The sequence below is a fragment of the Rhagoletis zephyria genome, unplaced genomic scaffold (assembly GCF_001687245.7).
Source record: "Rhagoletis zephyria isolate East Lansing unplaced genomic scaffold, Rhagoletis_zephyria_1.1 Rzeph_scaffold_08121, whole genome shotgun sequence".
Taxonomy (NCBI): Eukaryota; Metazoa; Arthropoda; class Insecta; order Diptera; family Tephritidae; genus Rhagoletis; species Rhagoletis zephyria.
The window spans coordinates 1-18,649 of record NW_016165201.1 but is presented as its reverse complement, the minus strand read 5'-3'; the positions used below and the strand labels follow the sequence as shown (position 1 = coordinate 18,649).

General features: G+C 41.3%; 1 protein-coding gene across 1 annotated transcript; it reads right to left on the bottom strand.

Annotated features, from left to right (window-relative positions):
- Window positions 1–2,321: 2,321 nt before the first annotated feature.
- On the bottom strand, window positions 2,322–3,674 carry LOC108374771 (3-oxoacyl-[acyl-carrier-protein] reductase FabG-like). Its single transcript, XM_017630792.1, has 2 exons — window positions 3,137–3,674; window positions 2,322–2,985 (listed from the first exon to the last, which is right to left on the bottom strand). The coding sequence occupies exons 1-2, from the start codon at window positions 3,494–3,496 to the stop codon at window positions 2,578–2,580; spliced, it is 768 nt and encodes a 255-aa protein (XP_017486281.1). The 5' UTR covers window positions 3,497–3,674; the 3' UTR covers window positions 2,322–2,577.
- Between the last annotated feature and the right edge of the window lie 14,975 nt (window positions 3,675–18,649).

Sequence of the window (18,649 nt, the reverse complement as noted above, 5' to 3'; positions counted from 1 at the left end):
TTTTTTATCTAGGGCAGCAGGGTATTGAAAATACAAAAGTCGAACAATAACCTGGTCCCTCTCATAAAATGGTAATTTCGAAAAATGCCAAAACTACAATATTTCCTTAATTACAGGAACCAAATTGCTAAAAAACTGCCATGTTTATTATTATAGTTTTGGAAAATGGACATGGGATATATTGCTAGCTTTAAACATCAATTTGCTCAAAACATACGTTTAGAACAGTGTGCAAGCTTCTACCACATGTGTGGTACATCAACCACGTATTTTTTTTAAATTTGGGTGTCTACCACATCTACCACACAAGGCTTAAAATCTACTTTGAGTGAATGTAGAATTGGAAAATTATAAGCCACATTCCCCAACAAGGAAAAATTCAATGAAAACATAATAACATAAAATTGATGATTTTTAATTTCATATGATTTCACAGTTTTACAGCTCTGTCACACGGTCAGTATTTATTGACGTGATCCAAGTATCGCGATATTTATTGACGGTGTAGCATGCAGTATTGATGGTTCTTTATCCATATCGCAAAATTTCTAAAAATTTTGAAATCTGGATCGCGGATCGCAATATCGTCAATAAATTGTTTACAACAAACACATAATTTTGACATTAGGAAGTACCGCGGCGAAATCTAAATTCGCCATCAACACCACCTTGTATAAATTCGCCTTGACTCCATGCATACAACAGGTAATCGGTAACGTCGATAACGATGTTTAACAGGTAGACGTCGATAACAATGTCTAATCGCAGATTAGTGTTAACCGGATATTGAGTAACCGGCCCTAAGAGCCCTGTAACACGGTCAGTATTTATTGACGTAGTATCGCGATATTTATTGACGGTGTAGCCTGCAGTATTGGTGGTTCGTGATCCATATCGCAAAATTACTAAAAATTTTGAAATCTGTAGCTCGTTTCTGTAACAATTCTCTGCCAAGGCGAATTGAGATATGAATTCGCCGCCCTGTTCTCTACTGCTAATTAGCAGGCGAGAGTGACGTATTTTCTCTACCAGTAGAGAAATAATCGGTAGAGAAAAGTTACAGAAACGGGCTACTGGATCGCGGATCGCAATACCGTCAATAAATATTGAACGTGTCGCACTTTCAATACGCGATCCATACATTTCGTCAGTACATCTTTTACTCTCATAATGCGAATAACGGCTCAGCCTTCGCTGTCGGGGCTTAAAATCTTTCAAAACAAATTGAACAAATTTGCATTATCTGTAAATTATACGAACAAAATAAAAATATTTTCTTGCGTCATAATAAGCGTTCAGCACAAAAATCATGCAAATACTGACGCGATATATATTGAACATGTAGCATTCGTGCGCGATCCATCAATCCATCAATATGGATCGCGATCAAATTATCGTGATAATTACTGACCATGTGACAGAGCACTAGGAATTCGCTCATAGAAAAATACCAAAAAAGTACGCGAACGCAAATCCAGTAATAGGTGCAATCCCGTATTCCTCGGGAATACTGTCAAAACTAAAAACTGTCAAAAACTAAAAATTCGCTCAGAGCGAGAGAGTAACACTGAAAAGTACGGGATCGCTTTCTAGTAAAAAATGGTAACTTCTGTCAACTTCAACATAACCTCCAAATTTTGGATGTAAATTTTTGCTCACACATGTAAATAACCAAAAATACTTTCAAATTCATTAGAATCCACTTAAACAAGTAATTAAATACTTTTCAACATGAATTATCAGAGTGCACTTTTCTTTTGTTTACAATTTGGTTGCCAAACGCACTACAGCTGATCGTTTGACACATTTACCAGAATTTACCAGCAAAAAATTCTCGGACTAAAACTGGTAACTTCTGACAGAGAGGGAACCGTATCTACTCTCTTTTTTGTCCTCTCAATAGTCAGAGAACCGAGTACGGAATCGATTTCCAGTAAAATCTGACTGATTCTGACTATTCCGGACTCGTACGGGATCGCAACTAATAATTTGCAAGTTTCATGAACAGCTGATAAATTTGTTGTTTATTTGCAGCACATTCCTAATAAAACACAAGTTTATTTTGTGAAATTCAACAATAAAAACCGACACGTTTTCTTATTAGTTTAAATTTCAACCAGCACCATGCGATCAGTTATTTTTCGTACAAGCAAATTCTTACAAGTAAAAATTTATCCAGTAAAAACTTGCAAATTCAACTGTCATTTTTAGCTCTCTCAAATTTCACCTACATTGCAAGTTTTTGCGAACGAAGACGCCAAAACATGAAAATTCGTAAAAGTTTTCCTGGATTTAACTAGAAATGAGTAAACAAACACAACTATTGTTTTTACTTTGCGGTGCATCGTTTTTAGTTTTTGATTTGAGTGATTTTTGATAACCTATGAGTGTTTTGAACGTGCAAATACAGCTAAAGTTCTATCTGAATTTACAAAACTAACTTGTGGATAATTTAGTAGATGCAGTATTTGTATTTTAAATAACGAAGTATATTCATAAAATAACAATTTATTTAGCCATAAAGTGTATATACATTTGTAAATGCGCCGTTGTATTTGTTCTGAATAATTGGTCACCTCATCGAGGGCACATAGCATGTCGACCACCGTCTACTGACAAACTCGTACCAGTTGTGAACGAAGCCAAGTCACTGGATAAAAAGGCGATAGCATTTGCAACTTCATCCACAGTGCCAGCACGACCTAAAGCGTGAGTTGTTTTTGAATGTTCCAAGAACTTTTGATACGTCTCTTCATCCATGCCGCCGCGTTTATGTATATTAGTCACTATGACACCAGGATTAACACAGTTTGCGCGTACACCTTTTGGGGCCAGTTCCAGGGCGATACATCGCGTAAATTGATCTAAACCCATTTTAGAGATATTATATGCCAAAACTCCAGGAAAAGAACGTATACCATTTACGCTTGAAACGTTAACAATATTTCCTTTCGATTTAATGAGCTCCGGAACGGCCAACATTGTAGATTTGTGTTCATCACACGATCGTATTGTGCCAGGTTGGTATTTTCAATACTACCTATTTCGATGATGCCAGCATTGTTGACTAATATGTCTAGTTTGTTGTATTTTTTTAAAGTTTCTTGCCAAACATTTTTCACGTCAGCTTCCTTANTAGGTGATACACAGCACGTAGATTTGTGTTCATCACACGATCGTATTGTGCCAGGTTGGTATTTTCAATACTACCTATTTCGATGATGCCAGCATTGTTGACTAATACGTCTAGTTTGTTGTATTTTTTTAAAGTTTCTTGCCAAACATTTTTCACGTCAGCTTCCTTAGAAATATCTCCGACAACCAGGAAAGGTTCTTTGCCAACAGCGGCACACTGTTCTGCAACAGCTTGTAGGTTCTCTGCATTACGTCCATTCAGTGCGAGCAGGGCTCCTAATTTGGCAAATTTTACGGCAGTACAGGCTCCAATGCCAGAACTGGCACCCGTGATTAGCACCACTTTGTCCGTGAAGTCCATTGTTGATAATTATAAGTGCGTCTTGACGGGAGATTACGCAAGCTCCGGGTATATAACACGCTTATCGCAAATCAAGTACTATATTCGTCCAATTAAATAAATTAAATCTATTGTTTAATTTCTCGCATTGAGAGGAGCAGCTGTGAATAACGTTGTTGCAGGGTTACATTTTCTTACGTTACCAATAATGGCACAGTATACCAGTAGAAAAGGTTTTTGTTGTTGTGGCTGTTAATTTGGTCCCCATAAAGGACTTGAGGGTTGCCAGCAACTGTTTTGCCGCATTCAGGGTGCTGTGCAGCAAAACAATGTGGTGAAAAATTTTAACATCGGATAAATGGCGAGAGAAATATTGTTGTGCGCTTTATAAGTAAATATGACCGTAATAAAATGTTTTATACTTCAATACAACTNTAATGGTGTTTAACGAAAATACAACAATAGCCGTATTCACGCCAAGCTCATTGCTTCGTCAGTTCGCAATTTTCGTACGTATATTTTGTTTTTGTAAACCCAGTGCTAGCAGCCAGTAGTAGGTGCTGGAAAAAAGAGCCTTTCGTTCCCGCACACAATCCCAGTAGCAAATAGGGAATGCATTGCCTTTTCTACCATGAAAATATTAACGACTACGATTGAACGAAAATATTGTGGCGAATAATACGGCAAAGCGAAAAGCGGAAAGTGGCAGTGACAGTTTTTAAAATCAGCTGCTAATATTGGCAGTCACTGCCGTAGAAAACACAATACGGCGTTGTCAGTTGGGGTGTTCACAGTTCGTTCCAAATTGTGTCTGAAAATGTAGACGTCTACATTTTGAGACATCTTTAGCATCAAACTGTGAGCACCCCTTTCTAGCAGTCGTCGCAAAATCGTCTCAAAACTTTGCTGGTGTTGCCAGACATTTCTTCTTTGCGTGCATTTTTTATATATCGCCTTTCGATTTTGTTTCTGAAAAATTGTAATTATTTAACTTAATTACCAATTCCTAATATTTGTTATTTCTTTTCCTTGATTTGTTTCTTTTCATCAGAAATTGCGCTCAAATTAAATGCAAATACAGAAAACGTGCCCAATAAATAAAAAAAAATGTGATTAGTATTGCCATAATGCAACCCTGCTGCGAGGTTGCAAAATGTAGACGCGTAAAAAACATACCTTTGAGTGTGACAAAATGTAGACGGCGTCGTTTTCCAATGTTGTATGGGAAACAACAACACCACAGATTTTACGGTTAGAAAACGTCTTAAAATGTAGACGTCTACATTTTGAGACACTATTTGGAACGAACTGTGAACACCCTCAGTGACTGCTTTTTTTGACATTCCCTTTTGTTTGTTTACATTTTTGTTGTTGCCTTTTAGGCTTCAGTGACATCAACAGATGTTGGCTGCGTTTCATTTATGTCAAATTCTGCATGCGAAGTTTACTGCGATGAAGGCAGTGGCAGTGAATTTAGAATTTGGGCTAAACTGAGCAGTACTGCCAGCTGTCACTGCTGTATTGTGAGTCGCTTCATTGGACACCACACTTTCTAAAAAACAGCTGATTTCGAAAAACTGCCACTGCCACTGCCACTGCGTTATTGTATTTTGGGCTTGAGTTAGTTACAAGTCAGGAAGCTACCAGTAAAGTGAGTTGCGAATAAGCAAGCTATAACCCTGCGAAAATCGCGACTACTCCATGCATGCGTATGAAGAGTACACCCTAAGGACCAAGGAGTACTCTAAAATTAACCACAATTCTTATAAAGAATATGGTCCAATTAACATTGCGATGTCCTAGGGCAGGACCATATACTCCATCCCTGCATTACATTAGAGTATCACAACACTACTACAACATATTAACAATAGCATTGTTGTTATATTTTTTCGTTTGTACACGCTTTTGTTCTTCACTTCTCAAATGCTTTTTCGAAATTAATAAAAACCAAGACAAAGATTAAAAATTACATGTTGCCTCTGACGGCATTCGAACCCGAACATGCTTGGAGCTAAGAACTAACAACGGGCATCTCTACACGTTCAGCTACAGCCAGATATGCAAATGTGCTTTCAAATGCTCGACTTCAATCACATTTCGTTAAAACACGAGCATTGATCGGATAACAAACAATAAGCTGGCGCAGAGACACGAGTTGGTCCGCTACAGCATGACAGAGGAACACTTTTGTAAGTACTCCAATTTACCACAAATAGACTACATGGCCTAACGATTTTTGCAGTGAAGTTTAATTGTGTTAGCAAGTTTAGTAAAGCGTTATTGCTTGGTTTGGTTAAAAATCAAACAATAATTTCATTTCATCTTATTAATTTTCTGATATACATATAATTTATTTATTCATTTTCCAGTAACACCACCTTATATGAATTCGCGCTTCTTGCATCCATAGGACCGGGTTGTAATGGAAGTAATTGTATGTTTAACAAATAAATGAAAATGTTTATAATGCAATCAATAGATCCTTACTAGGGCATTCAATCCCGGGATTCAGAACACTCGGACACTTCTCCATGTCCCGAAATCCCGGGATTACAGCTCCGGGATCCCGAGATTTTTAATAAGGGCCGGTTACTCAATGTCTGGTTAACACTAATCTCCGGTTAAACATAGTTATCGACGTTACCGACTCCCTGTTGTATGCATGGAGTCGAAGACGTCGATAACGATGTTTAACCGCAGATTAGTGTTAAGATCCCACACTACTCTCCAAAATGAAGGTCTTAGGTGGGAACCCCTGAGGTCGAGTTGAAAATCCCGAACTTTGCGCTGTCGTGGTGTTGCTCCTTCTTTATTGCCTGGCAGACTCGTTTATGTGTAAGGCTGCTGCGGGTTCTTAGGTTAGATGAGAACACGTCTGTGGGGTGTACTGTCGAAAACCTCGTCGATGGCCAAATGGGCTGGTTTAAGACGCTCGATGCTCACATTCGTTTCCCTGCCGTTTACCTCAATTGTGAAAACCCGTTCGTCGAACCTTTTGATGATTTTGTGGGGACCTGAATACGGTTGGTCTAGGGGTCGCTTGGTTGCGTCAACTCTCCGAAATACGTGTGTGCATGTAGACATTTTGAAGCAAAAGGTTTTCTGTCGGCAGTGGTGAGTAGTGGGCGCTGGTCTGATTTTTCTCATATGGGATGGGAAATCCTCGAGGAAAACCTGCGAATCCACTGGCGGATCTCTATCTGAGAAAAATTCGCCCGGAAACCGGAGTGTTGTTCCGTATAGGTATTCTGCCGGAGACGCCTTCAGGTCTTCCTTGTAACAGGTTCTAAGCCCCAACAAGACTGTTGGCAGGGCTTGAATCCATTGTGGAATTTGGTGGCACATGATTGCCGCTTTCAGCGTGCGGTGCCATCTTTCTACCAACCCGTTTGCTGCGGGGTGATATGCCGTCGTGCGAATGCGCCACCAACTAAACGCGAAAGAGCCGAAAAGAGCGCACTTTCAAATTGTGTGCCCAGATCAGTGGTGAGCAGCTTGGGGCATCCGTAGCGCGCAATCAAATGGGAATAGAATGTATTCGCAACCGTGTTTGCCGTGACGTCTTTAATGGGTACTGCTTCGGGCCATTTTGTAAAGCGATCGACCATTGTCATACAGTACCTAAAGCCTTGAGATTCAGACAAAGGTCCGACTAGATCCAAATGGACATGGTCGAATCTTCCGTCTGGGCTAGGGAATGCGGCAGGTGTTGGATGTACATGGCGACCCACTTTAGCTGGCATGTAAGACACTCGCGAGCCCACTGTGTAAAATCCTTATTCATAGCCGGCCACATATACCGCTGAGCTATGATTGTAACTGTGGCTCTGCCGCTGGGGTGTGCAAGATTGTGTAGTGCTTAGTAAATTTTTCGACGTAGCAGCGCCGGTACAAATGGTTTGATGTTGTTGGTCGAAACGTCACAGGCCGAAGGTTAATTTTTTGTAATCTTAACGACGTTTCGTTGCGTGCAAGTAGGTTTTGCAGCCCTTCGTCNGTTTGAAATCTTAACGACGTTTCGTTGCGTGCAAGTAGGTTTTGCAGCCCTTCGTCCGAGGCCTGTGCGCGTCATAGCTCATCGGGTTTCAACCCGAGAAAAGGTGTCTGCAACGTTGTTGTCTGATCCGGAGATGTATTCAAAGTTGGTGGTGAATTGACTTATAAATCCCAACTGTCTGATTTGGCGTGGGGATGACTTATCCAAGGTATTGGCCTGCGATCATTTTTCTTAGAGTCTTTTAAGAACTCATTCAGAGGTGCTTGCGTAGTAGCGGCATTTTTTAATGTGTCGCCTATAAAAGTTTATTGCTCCGATAAATCTTCTCAGCTCTAAAATTGTTTTAGGCTTTGGAAAATCCCATAGTGCCTGGACTCTGTTCGGAAGCGGTTCTGATCCGAGCGCTGAAATGCGATAACCCAAAAAATCGACTTCGGCTGATCCCAAAACGCATTTTTCCGCATTAACGCAAAGGCCGTATTGGCTAAGCCGTAGAAACAATAAGCGGAGGTGTTGTACGTGCTGCTGTTCGTTACTCGATGCTATGAGGAGGTCGTCGATATAAGCGTAAGCAAAATCGAAGCCAGTGAGTGCTTCATTGATGAAGCGTTGAAACGATTGCGGCGCGTTACGGATACCGAACGGCATGCTAACGAATTTGAATAACCCGAACGGGGTTATTGCAGCTGTCTTTGGTATGTCTTCCTCTGCCACCGGGATATGATAGAATGCACGTCGGAGGTGAATGGTGGAGAATATGCTTTTCCCTGCTAAAATCGTGGAATAGTCGCGGAGAAGCGATATTGGGTACCGGTCGGGAATGGTTTTTTCGTTGAGCCCACGGTAGTCTCCACATGGTCTCCAGTCCCCATTCTTTTTCCTCGCCATGTGCAGAGGGCTGGCCCAAGGGCTCTTTGAAGGTCTGGCATGTCCTAACTGGACCATGAGTTGCAATTCTTTCTTGGCCACTTTGAGGTGCTCAGGGCATAATTGACGGACGCGTTGAACACTTGGCGGCCCGGTGGTTGGTATAAAATGCTTGACGGCATGCTTGGTTGTCGTGCGGCTGGAAGGATTGCCGAGCAGCTCCGGGAGATCCTTGAAGATAGTCGTAAATTGGTTAACCTCGATGAGGGCTGTGACAGGAGCGGTGGCATACGAGCCTATGCTATGTGATCCTGAGTTAGAGTCTATTAAGCGACCGCATTTTAGGTCCAATATTAGCCCAAATTCATGTATCAGATCTGCACTGATGATGGGGTAAGAAACGTTAGCTATGCGAAATACCCAACGGATCGGTTGCCGTAGCCCGATGTTGAGGACGAGAACTTTCTCGCCATACGTTTCTATTTTGCTTCCGTTTGCTGCTTGGAGTCAAAGTGCGTTGGTGTTGTTTTGTCTTTACGAGAAGGTGGGGTAACCAAAGTATCCGCGCCGGTATCGGCGAGGAATTTCGTCCCTATTGTGCGGTCGTATACGAATAATCGGCGGGGTATTGTCTTGCCACCAGTATCCGAGGTGCCTACTGGGGCGTTTTGTTTTTCCCTGAAAAGGGCAAGGTTGTGTGCACTTGTTGGCACGTGCACCAAACCTGGTAGTAGCGATTTAATGGTGTGGAGCAGACATCTGCAGCGGGTGCATGATTTTCGTGTATACTCGATCATCTAACAAAACCCGTTTTGCATCGTTCTCTGTATACGAGCAGAAGTATTGTTCGTTATCGACTGAGCTCAAGACGAACATGTTGGCCACAACACCCGATTGCTTTTCATACATACTTGATTGGGTTCGGGTGCTTTGCAGCTCAATATACCCGGGTGTTCGAGTTTCAACCCGAGTGTGCACAAAATTTTCTTGATTGGCTTATGACGTTTTTGTTTCTACAAAAAATGTTGCCTTCTCATCGCGGTGTTCTTAGTTTTTGTGCGTAGAGGGTAAAGAGAAGGTTGAATTTTTCGGTAGTTTGTTTAAGTGTACATTTAACCATTTCTTATATTTTTGCTCATACAAAATGCGGCATCACGACGCCTACATCCATTTAGGTATAAATGTGTGTAGATCGGCAATGCCCAAGCCCTATACACTCGGTGCACATTTATTTTTTGTAAAAGTACTTATGTACCTACATAGTTTTAGGCTGTGTTCTAATATATACACACACAGCTTTCCACGCGAAACTATACGAAATAGATGCAAAAACATTTTTGTCTACTTCGCTTCTAATTTTTTCATTGCGTATGCACAAGCACAAAGCAACAACATTTTCGTATGCTTTGTGGGAACATATTGGCGCCAGTTACCTTCAGCGTAAATTTCTTTGTTGTCCTGCATTTTATCGCAATGTTCGGGTGTCCGTTTCATTGTTACACAAATTTTCGGGTTAGCTGCGGGTGTCCGAGTGTGGTGTTCGCTTGTGCTCAATTTATAGCGAGGGTGATCGAACAGACTCGTTCGTAACCAAAGCAGCTGTCGGGTATGCATCTCGATCGAACACATAGTAGCCGAGTGTGGCGTTCGCTTGTGCTTGATTTTTAGTGAGTGTGATCAAAAAGGTTTCCTCCCAGCCGATTGATTTCTGCCAGGAGTTCAGACGTGCGTCTTTCTCTCAGCTCCATACCAGATAACAGCATCTTAAAGCGGCGCTCCTGAGGAATTGCAAAGTGGTTGATAAGCGTCTCCTTTAGTGTTTCGGGTGGATTTGAAATAATGCTTTCCACCGTGATTAGGGAGTCTTGGTCGAGGCGGGCGACCACTGCAGAATATTTAGTTGTGTCTGCAGTAATCTTCCTGAGCTGAAACTGAGCCTCGACTGCGACAAACCACAGTTGAATTTATTGGCTCCAAAACGGTGGCAATTCTATTCGCTTAAACCGGTCGATGTGTGTGGCTGGGGGTTGTTGGAGCTGGGATGGGTTAATCGCTTCGAAAAACTCATCGTTGGAGGCTCCACTGTTTGCGGCTTGGGCCATATCGTTGGGTTTTTCCAGTATCGGTTTGCCATAGCTCCATTTCGCGTGTACTATAAATTGTAGGGGTCACCAATTATGTGGGGTAATAAAACTCCACATGTAGATATAATAAAACTTAACAACTTTTATTAACTCACAAATTAATGCTTATCAAAAACTAAAGAACACTTTTTGTGCGTGTTGCAAGTAGACGCTTCTAGAAAGTTCTGAAGCACGAATATCAATAAAGAAAACTGAATACAGTGCTGCCAGATGCGATGCTTCAATGCTAAGTTCCCACAATGAAATATGAATTCGCCTTATTTACAACAAACACATAATTTTGACATTCAGAAGGACCGCGGCGAAAATCTAAATTCGCCGGTAACACCACTTTGTATAAATTCGCCTTGTACAGAATATTCGAGGCGAATTTATACATGGTGGTATTGTATGATCGCTTATTTCTTCGCCTTACATGTATTTTGCACGCCAACTCAATTTGCGTGCGTGATTTCTCAGAGTTGCACTTCTGTCAAATTTACAGAAGTTTGTTGACCGAAATTTGAATTCATAGTCGCGCCAAAATGTCAAATGAGCACAAACGTCAAATCAAAATGTCACGCAACACAAATCTTGAAATTTGAGTAAGCTTTTTGCGCACGCCGTTCAATTTTGGTTGATCCCATACAAGTTATATTTGCATGAGAAATTTTCGACAGTAAACTTTTCGGCGTGCGTGAATATTAGGTTGGCCTGTTAACGTTGCCAAATTTCGGCTATGGGGATGGCTGCGTCTAAATTCATTAGTCTGTTCCTTTGAACTTCGGACTAAAACCTGTGGAACTGTCAAACTACAATTTTACTCTCTCAAGTGAGAGTAAAAGGAGAACAGATCCAGAAGTGCACGGGAACGCAAAAAGCACTATTTCCTGTAAAACCCTCGGTCGGTTTGTTTACATGTCATTTGTACAACACTGATTTGGCTGAAATATCACTAAATAATTATTAAAATCTATACACTTAAACTTAAAAAAGTTCAATTACATAGCAGTTGAGAAGTGCATGTGCAAAAATTTCATAAATTGCATAAAGGAAATTTTTGCACATGCAGCAGTACATAGCATGTATTAGGCGCCTGGTGTTAGCAGACGTGCCTAAACAAACGATTCTCTGTAAATTCTGACTAAATCCTGTAAACCGGACTGCCATTGGAACATCCTACATGTATTTATAGTCAGCTGTTAAAGAGGCGCCAACGCCAACGCAACTCCGAAGTTGTATGTACACGCGCCTTGAGAAAGTTTGTTAGTGTTTTAATGGTTTTAACCAGATACCCAGAATAATAATTTTTTCAAAAAATTAATTATTTGAAAAAAATCATCAAAGTTTTCGTAAAAATTATAAAAGTCTTGATAATAATTATATGTGAGAAAATTTTTTAAGTCACCGATAACTATTATTTTGAGACTTATATTATAAAAGTCTTTTCATAATAATTATCAGCGAAGTAAATATATTTAAGCCTTCAAATACATTTATTTTTAACTGGGCCCCAACTACCCACGAACTGGTCCCCAACTACTCACGAACTGCTCTCCAACGAATCCCAAATTGGGCCCCAACTAGGCCCGAACTGGGCACTAACTAGTCTTGGAACTAGTCCTGAACAAGCCCCGTCCTTTAAGACTTAAAAATTTTTACGCACTCATAATTATTTTGAAGACTTTATAATATAAGTCTCCAAATAGAAGTCTTTGAGAAATTAAAAAAACATTTATCACAACGATACTATAATGAAAAGACTTTTATAATATAAGTTCAAATAAAAGTCTTTGAAGACTTAAAAATATTTAATCTACTTATTTAGTTTAGTAATGGTGAATTTGGAGATTTCTCCAAGATTTTGGATAAAAAAACTCCCGAGTGTGTTCTGGCTTATTCGTGCCAATGCTGGGCACTCGCAAAGATAGTGTAGGTCCGTTTCTTTACTTCCCTGAAGATTACAGCTACGGCACCGAGGGTTGTTCGGAAGGCCCATTTTAGATGCATGTTCACCAATGGACCAACGGCTATTAATTTTACTATATCTTTCATCGACCTCTTGAGAAGTTCTTCTGTCTTTGACTTGTCATAATGTGGCCAAATGGTCGCAGTTTTGCAGGTTTGAAGGTTGTTCCAACGTGTATCAGTCATATGTATGTGTAGCAGATGCAGTTCCCTTTTGATGAGGCCGAGTGGACAATTTATGGTCTCCACTCCGGATTCATCAAAATACGCTCCTGCCTTAGCGAGCTCATCAGCCCTCTCATTTCCATGTATGTTGCTATGGCCGGGAACGCAAATGAGAGTGATGTCTATTAACTCGTCCGGCGAGCATAACGCACATTTGCAATCTCTGACTGATTTGGATTTTGTTACCGTCGAGGCAAGTGCCAGAGGTAACGCTTGGCTATCTAAGAATAGTTGCGTTCGCGTAGCTGTTAATTATTCATGTTTAACCGAAACTTTCAGGTTTTGCGTTCGCGTACGCAAAAAACCTGCAAAGTAGTGGAAATTGAAAGAGGAAAGTAACATTTCATTTTGAGGGGAAGCTGCTGGTTTCTGCTGGAAAAATTTTTGCCAACAGCAATTTGCCAACAGGAAAACAGCTGATCAAAAACAGCTGGTTTGAACTTACGCAAATCACAAAAATGAATTTGATGGTTTGGAAGTTAAAAATGACAAAATGCGACTAATTAAACTTGTAAGAAGTAAGTAGTTATTTGTTTAATCAATAAACTTGGTAATGAGTTTTCATACGTTTTAAATTTTACACTTTTGAATGTAAACAAAAATTATATCAGCTGTTCGTCTAACTTGCAAGTTTCTGCAAATTTTCTGTTCGCGTACCTACTGTTTTGGATATTTTTCTCTTGTGAGCGAACTGGTGAGATTTCGCCGGAATTTTGCTGTTGGTTGGTTTTTACTGGAGATTTTAAACGAACGCACCTAATATGTATGCTTTTTAACTCCTACGCAGTTCCTCTCTATCGCCTTACAGGTTCTTTCGATGCCCAGTACTTCCGCTTGGAAGATGCTAGCAAAGTTAGGTACTGGAAACGAGAGAGTGACATTCAGCGTTTCAGAGAACACCCCCGCAGCCACACCGCAATCCATTTTGGACCCGTCAGTATAGATTTCAGTGAAATTCTCCCCGATTATCCTGCCCCTACTCCAATCCCGTCTTTAAGGAAACTTCACCTGAAAGTTTTTCCTGAAATCTGTCGTTGGAGGCATATAATCTGATTGTATAATCTGTTTCCCTGATTCGATAAGCTTCCCAGCAAACACAGTCTCTAACGTTAGCGAAATTGTTCTCGAGTCGATGACGAAGTTAGAGAACTACATTAGAATTCGACTCGAGAACGATTAGAGAAACAACGCAAATTCAAATGAATGTAAATAAGTAATATTCCAAATGAGTGAATCATAAATTATTTTTAAGTTCAATTAATTCATTATTATTTTATTGCGAATACATTTAATAAAAAATTTACAAACATCGTTTTATTTAATAAAGCAAAACAGCAGTTTTTAATTCACATTCGAATCCTATTAGAGATCAACAATAGAATTCGATTAGAGAATTAATATTTTCTCGAGTCGAGAAGTATGTCCCATTTTTGTTGAGATGGCTATGATTCTCGATAGTTTTTCGAGTCGTTCTCTAACGTTTGAGATTGGAGAATGTGGCTAGTTCTCCAATCATTTTGTAATCGGTAACTAACCTAAATGTTTGCTGGGTTGTCAAGAATACCACTATGGCCTTGCCGCAGCGCACTCCAGCAGCCTGACGATTGGGTCTGACTGCCGAAGACGCAGCAGTTTCGCAGATGTGGTGTTCTATGGGCAGTTGACGCAGGATCACATTAAGCGCATCAGATGGACTCGGCTTAATTGCTCCTGTAGCACCTGCACAGGCTGCTCTTTGTATACTGCCTAATTTGCCGACGCTGTTTATCTAGTGCTGGCCACCAAACTAACGCCGCGTACGTTAGAATTGGTCGTATGATAACCGTGCACATCCAGAGGACAAGCTTTGGCTTTAATCCCCAGTTCCTACTGAATATTTTTTTACATGTATAATATGCTGTATAGGCTCTCTCTACCCAACTCTATATTTGTCTTTCAGCTCTATTAGAGACCATAATATGACACCCAAGTATTTCGCCTCGGAGGACAAGGTGAAAGTCCTACCATTAAGGGAGGGAAGCCTAAGTTGTGGTATTTTTGTTTTCTTGGTAAAATGTATCAGTTCCGTTTTGCTAGGGTTGACACTCAGGCCACTTTTTATGGCCCATGCGTTTATCCGGAGCAAAACTCCCTCTAGGATTTCACTACTCTTTGAGGGAGAGAGGCCTGATACCGCCACCACTATCATCTGCATATGCTACTACTTTCACTCCTCTTTTGTTGAGATCCAGTAGAATGTCGTTCAATACCCCCACCCATAGTAGCACAGACACAGCGCCCCCTTGGGGAGTGCCTCTATTTGCATAACGGGATAGCGTTACTGAACAAATGGTTGACATTATGATTCCGTTTCTCAGTATTTCTTCGATCCACTCGCATATGTGGTCAGATATTCCCACCTTCACAAGAGATCGAACAATTGCTTCGATTGCAATGTTATTGAAGGCCCCCTCTATGTCGAGGAGGGCGGCCAACGTGTACTGCTTGTAATGGAGTGATTTTAGTATGGTGCCCACGACTTCATGAAGGGCAGTTTCAGTTGACCTGCCCTTAATGCATGCATGTTGAGTTTTGGAGTTTTGATGAAAGATGATGATGAGGATTGATGAAAGACTTATTGGTCTGAAGTCTTTTGCTTTTTCGAGATTTCTTCTTCTCGGTTTGGGAATGAAAACCAAAATTTCCAGCCAGGATACTAGGGGTTGCTGTAATTTCTGGAGCATTATCGGTATGATACCGTCTGGGTCAGGGAATTTGTGTGGGGAGAATTTATTTATAGCGAACATAATTTCTTCTTTTTCTACGATTGAGTCGAGTAAGTCGTTTGAGAGTTGCAGACGATTTGTATGAGGCCATGTTTTTGACCTCTGATCGCAGCCAGGAAAGTGTGTATTTATGAGTTCCTCTAGTGATTGCTCCGCTGTCTTTGTCCATGCACTGTCCTCGCCCTTAATAAGGTTCGGGTTGGTGTGTTCCTTGGATAAGACTGCTTAGTTTTCCAAAATCGCTATTTTTTCTTAAGGACGCTTACTGGTGTGGATCTTTTAAAGGCTATGGCTAGAGTTTTTCCGGCTTATCTATAGGGTTGTCAGGTTCTACAGCAGTTGTTATCTCTTTTGATTCGCTGCTGTCTAGGTTACCTGACGTTAGCCTGATAATTAAATTTAGGCCATATGGTGGTGGGTTTTCTGCCAATGCTGAACAGTATCCAACAATGATCCAATATGGATGTTTCACTGGATACTCTCCAGTCATCGACGGCTATACCATCTGTTGCCAGGGTTAAGTCCAGTTCGTCTACCCGCAAATCTTTCGGAGCTGGGAAACATAAAGCTGGGATTCTCTCCTTTATTGCATATACTCAGGCTAGTTTTTAATATAAAGTGTAAGAGAGACTCACCTCTGATGTTCATTGTGGAACTCCCCCAGATAGTGTCTCGCGTCAGAGTTTTCTCCCTCTGATCTTGGGCTATGCATTGTTCCAGTTCATCGTGTGGGGCGTCCTTGTCTTGAGCAAGGAAGATATTTTGGTGCCCTTCCCTCTCCACTTTCTCTACTGTTAAGTCTGCTGTGCTGTAATTTGGACAGAGAAATGCATTGATACTTTCTTTGATTAGACTGCATGCTCCCGGTTTACCTATGTTACCACTAAAAAAGAGGTTATGAGTGCTGCTGTTAAGTCCGTGGATCTGATCACCTCTGACCCACGGCTCCTGGATTAGGCTGACGTCCCTCTCCGAGAAGTATTGATAGATTATCTGTCACGCATATTGAGTGCTTCAGGTTATTCTGTACATAACTCATCTTCTTCGGGGCTGCATCGGTGATGTTGGCGTCCTTCAGCAACTGGTTCGCATCATCGACCCCCTCAGTGTCGTCTTCGTCAGGAGCCTTGTCGCCTTCAAAGATCTTCATCTGGGCCATGCGGATAACAAAGCCTTTGTCCGCCTTTGAAAGAGCTTCAATGGATTCTTCGCAAATGGCCAAGAGAAGAGGTCTGCTGGTTTTATTTGGTTGCGTCAATTTTTATAAGCTGCCAGTCTGTTATACATGGTATGTGTTTGTTTGCGAGCTTGAGGCACCTCAGCAGTTTCTTGCCTAGTAGTTAGCTGGAATCAGCCTTAGTTTAAGCCCGACGATTGTTACGCTTATTTTTGAGACGCACTCAGCTAAGAAGTCCAAAGAAGCCTGGTCGAAAGGATCCAGAGGAATCAAACTCCGGATGGGGGCCCGCGGGTTGTCGAGGACGTAGTCCATAACGAGACTCGATAGCTTGACCCTGCGCTTCCACTCAGCGATTCTGCATATTTAGATACCGGCGTCTTCGAGTTTTCGTCGACTATGGCCACCAACAGACTGTCTTTGGCAACGTCACTAAAATTGTGTGCAGCGGGTTGGGCTCAGATGAAGTAGCCCGTTTAGGCTTCTTGCTCTCTCTGCCGGTAGTGCTGTCGTTGGTGGAACGATTTATCTTTTGACATTCGCCCTTTTGCTGTATGTGAGGTGGATTGGGGTTGGCCGATTGCTTCTTTTTCAAGCAGCTCTCATATTCCTAAACCTCCTCTTTGTAGTATTGAGCCCCCTTCAACTCATAGAAGCCGCTTGAAGCTGAATTGCATGGATATTTTGTCCAGCATGTAGACCGCCCTCTGTTAGCGGATTTTCCCGTTTTGGTTCAGGAACTTTTTATGTTTCTTATTCCGCTCTGCCCCCGCCGTCACTGTGATGTGCCTGATACTGCCGGCAGCTTTGGAGGAAGACGGAAGGTCTCGGCTGGTAGGGATGCCTAGTTTGGCATTCTTAGATACAGGTTTTTCTGCTACTTGTGCTTCTGATGTACTATGGTTGGTACAACCGTTAACACTTTTCATTGTCTCCTGTCTGGAGGCCTCATCAGACAGACTCCATAACGACGGGGCTCGGGTTCCGATAAGGAAGTGCCAAAGTCAATTCTTCAGTGTTCGTTGCATAGTTCGTCATCAGTTTGGTTTCAGTTGGTTTTGTTTTTTGTTATCGTCTTTCATATTTGGTCCCACGAGTTTGCACGGAAAGGGTTCGTCACTAGTTCGCAGAGCCGGCATACGTAGAGAAGACATTTATACCTTCGACCTTGCCCAGGCATCGGGCAGGAACATGTTCGCGGCCGGCTATTGAATATACACCCGCTGACCATTCAGCCATCGGCACGGGTACCTCAATACCTTGGCTTAGGGTGTTGCTGGTACGGCTATCTCCTGATGCTTTCCAACCGGGAAGTTTGCTCACATACCAGCTCCCTGGAAGCTCCCTTTGAGAAATTCCTTGTCATCATTTAAGTCCCTTCGCCACGGAAAGACGACCAGCATTGAAGGAGTATCAAAGGACTTTTATAGGCTGCATTTCTTTATTCATTCTGAACGTTTGGAATACACTTTTTTGTTTACTTATTCTTTAGAACGTTCCTGATGATATGTTAACGTATATTTCAAACGTATTCTGTTTATTCCGGCTGTGAAATGGGATNCATAATATAAGTCATTGAATAATAAGATGACTGGAAAAAAATATTTATCTTACTATAATAATTATTGATTGACTTTTATTCTTTTTTTCTGTTATAATAGTTATTGTCTCAGGTTTCAACAAGTAGTGTAAAGTGTCGTTATTGCATTAGTGGGTTCATATTGTAAAGTGTTTGTTGTACAATAAAGTAATTGTACTGTAATTTGGTTATTTTTAGTGTTTATTTAACAACCAGGGATTTTGAAAAATCCACCAAGTATTCAAGGATAATTGGTGTCAGATGTGGGATTGTTAAATAAGTCCCATATGTTATAGCTCTGAAAATGGCAAAAGTTCTAGACGTAAAGCTCGAGGAACTCAAACAGGAGACAGAAAAGCGAAATTTAGCAACTCGAAGCGCTTATTAAAGAGAAACGGGATAAAGCCAATGAGTTGGAAGGTCGCTTGTAAGATTTGCAGTGGAATCGTCCAGCTACTTCGACGAACACT

Excerpts from the sequence above, each read along its gene's own strand:
- LOC108374771 (XM_017630792.1), bottom strand. The coding sequence starts at position 3,496 with ATGGACTTCACGGACAAAGTGGTGCTAATCACGGGTGCCAGTTCTGGC.